The 8,713-nt window shown below is 38.8% G+C and overlaps 1 protein-coding gene across 3 annotated transcripts in view; it reads right to left on the bottom strand.

The window, feature by feature from the left end:
• Window positions 1–24: 24 nt before the first annotated feature.
• The window catches only part of PIGK (phosphatidylinositol glycan anchor biosynthesis class K), an 82,484-nt gene continuing 73,795 nt past the window's right edge, over window positions 25–8,713 (bottom strand). For all 3 annotated transcript variants that reach the window (XM_090146507.1, XM_031600690.2, XM_031600681.2), the window contains one exon: window positions 25–1,064. In XM_090146507.1, the coding sequence (XP_090002633.1) occupies window positions 948–1,064 (117 nt within the window). In that variant the 3' untranslated portion in view covers window positions 25–947. The remainder of the gene's footprint in view (window positions 1,065–8,713) is intronic.

The following is an 8,713-nucleotide window of genomic DNA, read 5'->3' as shown; positions in this document are numbered from 1 at the left end:
GTGTGTTTACAGATAACACCTAGGAACTTTAAACCACGTATGCATCAGCTTTATTATGATTAGGGGAGAGAACAGATTTCAAATGCATACTGCAAGAGCATCACCTACTTGGTACTTACTGTTTTTATACATGCAGAAATTTGCTCTTCTCTTTATTAGTATCTGTGTATTACCCGGCCAAAACACAGTTAGCATGCATTCATCATTACATGTCCAAGAAGAACAAATCAATATGCCTGAACGGAATTTACAAAACCTAAATTATAAATCTCATCTTCCAAGCGCTCAGAAATTACTGAATACAAGAATACCATTTATAACATTTTTCATCCTGATCTTAGAGTCAGTTTTGCTTTATGCAAAAATCCAGTGCACTGAAAACCCCGAAACGTCCAAATCCAGGTCACATGGAATAAAAAGATGACATCTATGACATGCTCTTGGTGGACACGGTGTTCTCACAGTTTCACTCTTTTTGGCATTTCTTTTAAGTAGATTCAGTGAGGTAATCATATTTTTGTTTTACTTGTACCAGCTCAGAATCCTAAATCCAAACTCGCCTAGGGTACAAGGACTGACCTAAGGGTTGTATTTAACAGAGCAGGAAAAAATATATATTTTTCTAGATTATTACCTCAGAAAGTCTGCTAAGATGTCTAGGTTCACCTTCTTTTTTTAAATTTAACCAGAAAGAGAAGATGGTCAAAAAGAAAGCATAGAAAAAAAAAAAAAGGAAAAAAAAAAAAAAGGAAAAAAAAAAAAAGATTTGTCTAGTATAATAACCATTCGTTAGACTTCAGAAAAAGGGGAGAAGACATGATGTCAAAAGAACACTTAGAAGTGAGATGCCAACTCTGTTTTTCACTACAATCATAATATACATAAAGAGAACTCAGATGACACCAGTGACTCCAAAGTAGCAGTCAATGCAATCATCTTGCTCAAATTCAGAAGATGTGCTTCATGTGTTTGATTCCATATGTCTTGAAGAAAACCATGATAATCAGTGCCCACAGTCCTAGAATAAATCCTCCAGGAGGATGCCAGTCCTTTGGTTTTGGTTTCTGGAAAAAAAAAAAGAAAAAGAAAGAAAGAAAAAAACAAAAAGAGAAACACAATTAGTATTTTCATCTTCATTTGAAACAGGCACTGTGCTTCATCAACTGAAAAAAAATAAAACCCTGGCTGCAGAGAAAAACACAAGCTGTATTTCTTCATGAAGAAGCATCTTCTTGACATGGTGTAAATGTTGATGGGAAGCAAGCTGATGCTCAGGCAGGGAGACAAAGCACCACAGAAAGCCACCAGAACTGTGTCTGAGACACACTTTGATGGTGATACTGATGGTATCAGTGTGGTAGGACACGTCCAAACTCATTTGTTCGGACAGAACTTCTCCTATCTGGTCTCATGTTAATATAAGAGAAGAATGTTGCAAGTATGAAAAACAGTTCCAGGAATTGAAAATATGAGAGAAGAGGTGTTGTTTTTCCATTACCTTGAATGTTTTCTACAGCTCCTTCTGTACACAGTTATTTAAATAAACATACCTAAACACATAAAAAGCTCAGATTCATTATTAAAGGAGTATCATAACACAAAATAGGATTGTTTTTAATGTCAGTCACATTTCCCAGAGGCCTCATTGAGTCTAACTGCTTTTCCCTAATGGAGAAATATATTCTGCAATTCAAATACCTGTCCCTTCAACAATTTTTTCATCTTTGGTAAAAAGCAATACACTGCAGTCTGCTTTTTTCTTTTTTCTATCACACACTTAACAGTAAGGCAAGATAAAACTCGTCTGTCTCCTTCGTCCTCTTCTCATATTTGTGAAAGTTTCAGATATTCCACATACTATGAGAAATGGATTGCAGAAGATAAGAGCTGCTGCTGCATGCCCCAAGATCTGCCTCTCTAAGTCTCAGGTGAATCCATATGAATGCAAAATTTTAGTCAAAAATATCGTGACAAAAGTATCAGAATTATGGTATTTAGAGGTATAATTCAGCCTGTCATGCCTATGTCAACTCTTGCCCTCAGCAGCTATGCTTTACACATCTTCTATGCAGACAGAGATGATTTACAATAATAAATACTGAAGTGAGTGCTGAGTTATTTTACTCTGCCTTGCTGAAAGATTTGCACTATTCCCATCCTTAAACAGAAAGAGGCACAAGGGGCACACAGCGTATTTTGGTTTCATCACCTTTAAGTCAAATTCAAAATCCTCTTCCAGCAATGTGAATAGCTTACAAGAGCTGGTACTGCTTCAATTTCTGCACAAATTTGCTTACAGAAGCTTGCCTTGTCGGTCTCCAGTAAACATACCAGGTGGCTGGTGAACTTGAAGGCAATAAGGAGCATTTTGCAGCATCTGTTCTTTCAAAACATCTCTTCTACCAAGAAGAAAACAACGTTTGTGTATTGCTCAGCTTCCATCTGCTAAGCTCCATAGATGTAACGTTAAGATTTTTGCTTAAGTACCGTGCTTGCACTTAGCAAGTGGCACAAGTGGCCTTGTCTCCTCAGGCACCTGAAGGAGCTGATACCCAGAAATATTCGAGATCTCATTTCCTCTGAAACAGGCATTATAATTTACATTTGTAACAACAAACCTAAGGTTATAAGCAAAGACAACATACACTGTTTCCTAAGAAGCACTCATCACCTGCAGCAAATGCGCTACTGCTACTCTGCCACCTCACTGCTATTCACAGCCACGCATCCCCACACAGAGATCTCAGGAAATCAACTCTGAATGTTCAAACAGGCTGCCAGCACACCTCACTTCTGCAGGTAACAGCACACGACACTTCTCCACACAGAGGAACTTTCTTGTTTAAATCCTCCTAATTAACCCATAACTTCATATGCATATTGCAGTGCCCGTTTCATCAATCTCTTTGTACTATCAATCTTCCCCTTCTTGGATCTCAGACAAATTCCTTACCACAAAGTGGCACCTGACCCTTCTAGACAAATGACTTCAATTTGCAGTCAGTGACACTAAAAGCCTCTCTCTCCTATTTTGTATAGATCACGTAATTTAATTTCTTTAAAGAATTTATATGAATAAATATTTATAAGGTGATCTATGGGTATGGTTTTACATTCTGTCACACCATGTGCTGAAGGCTGCTCCAGGAAATTCCACAAGGAAACAAAGGCTAGTGCAGTCATGTCTCTACACAGGGACATCAAGGGCATAGAAATAATCAGCTTAAAGCCATGTGATGCAGGGCTAAATCATGAAGGATATGTTACTGTTTAAAACATGAAAGTACCCCAGGAAGCATCTGAAGCTATACAAGAGCTTGGTCATCTTAAAAATAAATTATCTGAACAAAAAAGTTTTTACAGACTGCTAACTGAAGACTGGTAATTGCATGTAAATACTTAACCACAATAAAAGGGCAAAGAAATGCAACTCTGTTGTACATCTGTAAGTCAATAGCGAAGTTAATTGAGCAAAAAATTATACTGAAATATGCCAGTGTTTTCCATTGGCAACATGCAGACATCAAAACCTTATGAATACCTGAAAAGGGGTTACACAGATTCATACTAAACCATTAAAGCATACCTGCAAGAGCTGGAGGAATATCAGTACTGCGGCCATAAGCAATCCCTAGATAAACTGTCACTATGCATGAATTAGAAAGCGTAAGTGAATACAAGGTTTCTTCTAGATTCTTAAATTACAATCATAAATCAATATTTAACATATGAACATGGCCTAATTCAGCATCTTATTCTAGCAAATTTCTCTGAAAGGCAATTTTTGAAAGTCAGGCATTTTCTCACTTGCAATAAAATGCTAAATGGACAAAAAAATATTAAGTGTTTCAGTACTTTAATTTGCAACTAATTATGTACCTTTACTATGCCCAAACTGATGTGAGAATGTGTATTACTAGAAGACTGCAGGTTTCACTGCTTCAAATTTCTGCATAACTTTCTCTTATTTGGGACTTCTCTCGAGCAGTGTTGGCTCAGATTATTCTGAATTTCAGTGTAGCAGTACCCACATATGAACTTTACTAAGGACTGCTTATATTTAGCTTTTGTGATTTCTGCTACAATACAACCCCATTATAAACACCCCCTTCCTCCCCACAATAATAGCTGTAACACACAGGTGAAATGCACACAGAAATGGCACAATGCGTCACGAACAAATACATTCAGCAGCTTAAGGGCCAGTTGTTATTGAATTGCTGGAGATTCCAAATTAAGAAGATAGGTAGCTAAGCAACAGCAAGCTTCCTCCTGTGAACAGTTTTCTGCTGCACTCTCTTTAGTTCTGGTAGACTCATTATTCTGGGAACTTAAGAAACAGTTAACAGAAAGTTGCTCCAAGTACTGTAATTAAGGAGAGGATAAAACAGCGTATTTTCAAACTGGATGGGTCTACAGGGACCATAGTGAAAAGTATCCAAGATTTTCATTGAAAGTGTTTTGTAAAACATACAGTACTTGCTATTGCAATTAAAAATTAGTTTTATTTAAGAAATAAAAAGTATTAAAGCTGAAGTAGTAATTAAATTAAGAATGGTTTAAATTTATAATGTTAGATCAGAACAGAAATAAGATTTAAAACACCACATGGAAAACACTTTGATAAATACCATTATGATTTAACCCTACAGTTCACTTCCAGCAGAACTCAACTTTGTATCAGTGTCCAGTAAAATACTGGTATAGAAAAGTTAAGCTCAGAGCTCATATTTGGATGGCAGCAGTAGATAAAGCAATGCACATGGTACAAACATAGCAGTATTACAGCTAGGAATGCAGTCATTCCCAGACAAGAAAAGGACAGGCCAACGCTTCTGTCTATACCAACAGCTTGTTCTGTATGGGGCTTCAAGAGAGAAAGTGGAGTTTCAAAGTGTCCTAAGCCCAGTTTTGGTCTATTTATTGCAGCACAGGTGATATAAAACACCATCTCGGATCCTGGGGCTTTCTGGCAGGAGCAGCAGCTACTAGGGGAAGCTCTGTGCATCTCTCTCTGTAGATTTCTCCACCTCTATCAGTCTTGGAGGTCAGCAGGCAGTAGCGGGAAATAAATCACGTGTGCTGCTTGCCAGTGCAGTGTCCTGCATCATTATCAGATCATTGGGGTAAATGCTACGTATTTTAGGGTGCAGATTTAAAAGTCATTCTCCATTTGAATGAATATTTCTATTTCTTTCACATTACAATACTAAAATCAAGATACCTAATTTTATGTTATGGGCTGTGTTAAAGACCATTACCGAAATCTGAAGAAAAAAAAAAGAGGTCTTTGAAATCCAAGGCTGACCTCAGACCTATGGCTGAAACAGTTCACCTGCTTCTCAACTCAGGAAAAGTACTGATCTCAGGCCAAAGGATATGGAGGAGCCAAATTCACAGAATCACAGAATGGCCAGGGTTGGAAGGGACCTCAAGGATCATGAATCTCCAACCCCCCTGCCACATGCAGGGCCACCATTTAATGCTAGACCAGGCTGCCCAGGGCCCCATCCAATCTGGCCTTGAACACTTCCAGGGATGGACAGGGCACCCACAGCCTCTCTGGGCAGCCTGTTCCAGCACCTCACCACTGTCTGTAAAGAACTTTCCCCAGACATCCAACCTAAATCTTCCCTCCTTCAACTTAAAACCATTTCCCCTCGTCCTGCAGTTATCAACCCTTTCAAAGAGTTGATTCCCCTCCTGTCTGTAGGCTCCCTGTAGGTACTGAAAGGCTGCACTGAGGTCACCCCGCAGCCTTCTTTTCTCCAGGCTGAACAAGCCCAGCTCCCTCAGCCTGTCTGCATAGGGGAGGTGCTCCAGTCCCCTGATCATCTTCATGGCCTCCTCTGGACCCTGTCCAACAGCTCCCTGTCTTTTTTGTACTGGGGGCTCCAGACTTGGACGCAGTACTCCAGATGGGCCTCACAAGAGCAGAGTAGAGGGAACAATCATCTCCCTGTCCCTGCTGGCCACCCAGCACACCATGTCAGGAGCCCTTTATGTATTTCTCAGAGACGCTCCATACAAATTCAGGTTTACTTGCAATTTAAAATTTCAGACCACATAATCGTTGTAATTCTTGTAGGAAAACAGACAACAAAGTTTAATTTCAGAACAAATTTACATGCATCACAATTAAATCACAGCACAAAACATATCCTCAGAGCTTTTTGTTTAAGTATGCACTTCTAATTTATTGGTTACCGTTTTGATTTCTGGTCCCCACAGTGGGAAATCAAATAATTCCAGCCATCTAGTAATAGTTTAATCCTCTTTTGTGCCCACAGCAAGATTAAAGTCATAAGAGAACTCCAACACAAGCAGTTCCTGTAAATCTGCAAAATAATTTAAAACCCTTTTGTCTAATCTCCTAGTTTGTATTTATTAACCACAGTGCCGTGATTACTGATATCTCCAGTGTTAATAAAATGTTGAGGAAAGTTCATTCCTCAACAAAAACTCATGGACAACATGAGGAAAACAAAAGCAGCAACTAAAGTAAATTAATATGTCATTACCAACATCTGCATTTTAAATATGTACTTTGAAAATTTTACAGTCACCATAAAACAAATACTGTTATAATAGCTTTAGTTTTTCATTTCCTTCTAAAATATGTAATCTGTAGGGCTTATTAGAAATGATTCTCTACTTCAAAAATGGCTGCTCACTTACTATTTTCTACTTTCAGTGTTATCTCTCAGCATTATATAGCACTTTAAAGTGCTTTCAGTGGTTTAACAGTTATTCATTAATCTTCCCACCTCTGACACAATACATAATATACTTCTTCTAATCAAAGGGAGCCTTCCCAGCACCTGAGACCCAGTGCAGCTCAATTCCAGACAAGCTAGCGCTCCTACGAACGATGCCTGGCAAACAGGGATTGTGCTAAAGGGCCCTCCAAACCAAGATGTGTGATTTGATACAACCAAAGCCAACAAACACAGCTCTGCACTGGCAGCTGTAACGATTCACATCTGGCAGACTAGCACTGCAGAACTCTTAACTCTGCTGAAGTAAGAGGGCTGAGCTCTTACCTGCTCAGTTACGAGTGTCATTGTGACACTTAGAAGTATACATACACTGAAGGATGGAGATGAAGAAAAACTATAAATATATATATATATAAAATCACATCTATTTAAGATCTACTAAGCAAATTATATTTAAATTCATATTCATTCATATACTTCTAGGAAGCCATGATCATAATTTTCATAAAAGAGCACTTAAATCCAGATCAGATATATGAAATAGATTTGCAAACACTGAGCTTCATGCCAACTGAAACATGCAAAAATAGAAGATAAGCAGAGTAATTAGACAGACTTGATATTAAAAGTTGGCCACCATTACTTCAAGAAGCATCTTTCTCAAAAATGTTTGTAATTAATTTAAACAAGAAGATTATTAGCAACAAGAAGACTAAAGACATTCAGCACATGGTGATAAACTTTCTTGACTGGAGGTGAGAAACTAGGGATTGTGCACTAGTTGGCTGCAGCTCCATGGCCAGGACCTCCAAAAATGATCAGATGTAAAAGTGACTCACCTGCTGCAACCCAAATGTTGGGTTAAGCAGACAGAAAAGGCTGTTGCAAAAGAACAAAAGTTGTGAAAAGGGTCTGTAGAGGCTGCTCATGGGGTGAAGTTATCTTGTATTTATATTTGCTAGAAAGGTGAAAAGCGTGCCGACCCACTCTCACAACTCTATTTTTGGAGCAGCATACACTGCCCACTTTCCCCTAGAGAAGCTTTATCTCAAAGTCTTCTATAGGGCAGATGTTGTTGCTACAGCAACTCAAAGCCAGTGGGAGCAGAACCAGAACCAATAGCCCAGCTCTATGGAGAAGAGGCCTCATCCTGTCCCCATCTGGAAGATGCACACTGGGCACCCCTGCCTCCTGTCGGGGAGCCGCACATGGATTTCCCATGGTGTCACCGCCTCAGGGTGAACCCTTCTAAGTACCTGTAAATCAATGGGCTCTGAAGGTGTTTTTTTTTCCTCCTTAATCTCATAAAATTAATTGCATGCCTCAAAACTTCCATTATGAAGCAGAATTTTGATCACTCACATTCAAATGAAGTTTTATCTGTTTATGTGGAGAAACCATGATGTTCATAAATTACTGAACTACTCCTTTCAAAGTAGCAGTGACGGTTCTAACCACGCTTTTTTTTCCTGGATATCCCACGAGTAACTCTTCATTCATTTCCAGGTGGCAGGCAATATTAACAACAGATGTTAGACAACATTAGATCTTATACTCAATATGTCATACTGAGTCCAAAATCTAATCAAACATCTTAACAGCTACATTTAAAGAAACTGGAATCCAAATCAATATTCTCTATTAGCGTACTTTTCACTGCTCATTTTTTAAATGTCTCTGGGATCTCTACAACTACAATTTTGAAAGTTCTCCTTTGCCCTGAGCTCTGTGTGACATTATACCTGTGCAGGTTTTTCTAGCTGTGGCTTGCACAACTCAAAACTGCATTATAGTTATGAGGAAGGCATGAGAAAAAAATGGATAGGAGAAGAAGGACTGAGGCAAACACTGCCCCACATTTATATCAGCAAGATCGAACACAGATGTGTTTCTACTGCCACACGTTTTCATTTTCAGTGAGAAATCAGGGTACCACAGCTGCTGATAAACCCATCACCACCCTGCTTTTAAAAGCAATTGTTGTCTGCAGTGCT

This window comes from Phasianus colchicus, chromosome 9 (assembly GCF_987193195.1).
Source record: "Phasianus colchicus chromosome 9, bPhaCol1.hap1.1, whole genome shotgun sequence".
Taxonomy (NCBI): domain Eukaryota; kingdom Metazoa; phylum Chordata; class Aves; order Galliformes; family Phasianidae; genus Phasianus; species Phasianus colchicus.
The sequence above is the reverse complement of the archived record's forward strand: the minus strand, read 5'-3'. Positions and strand labels throughout refer to the sequence as shown.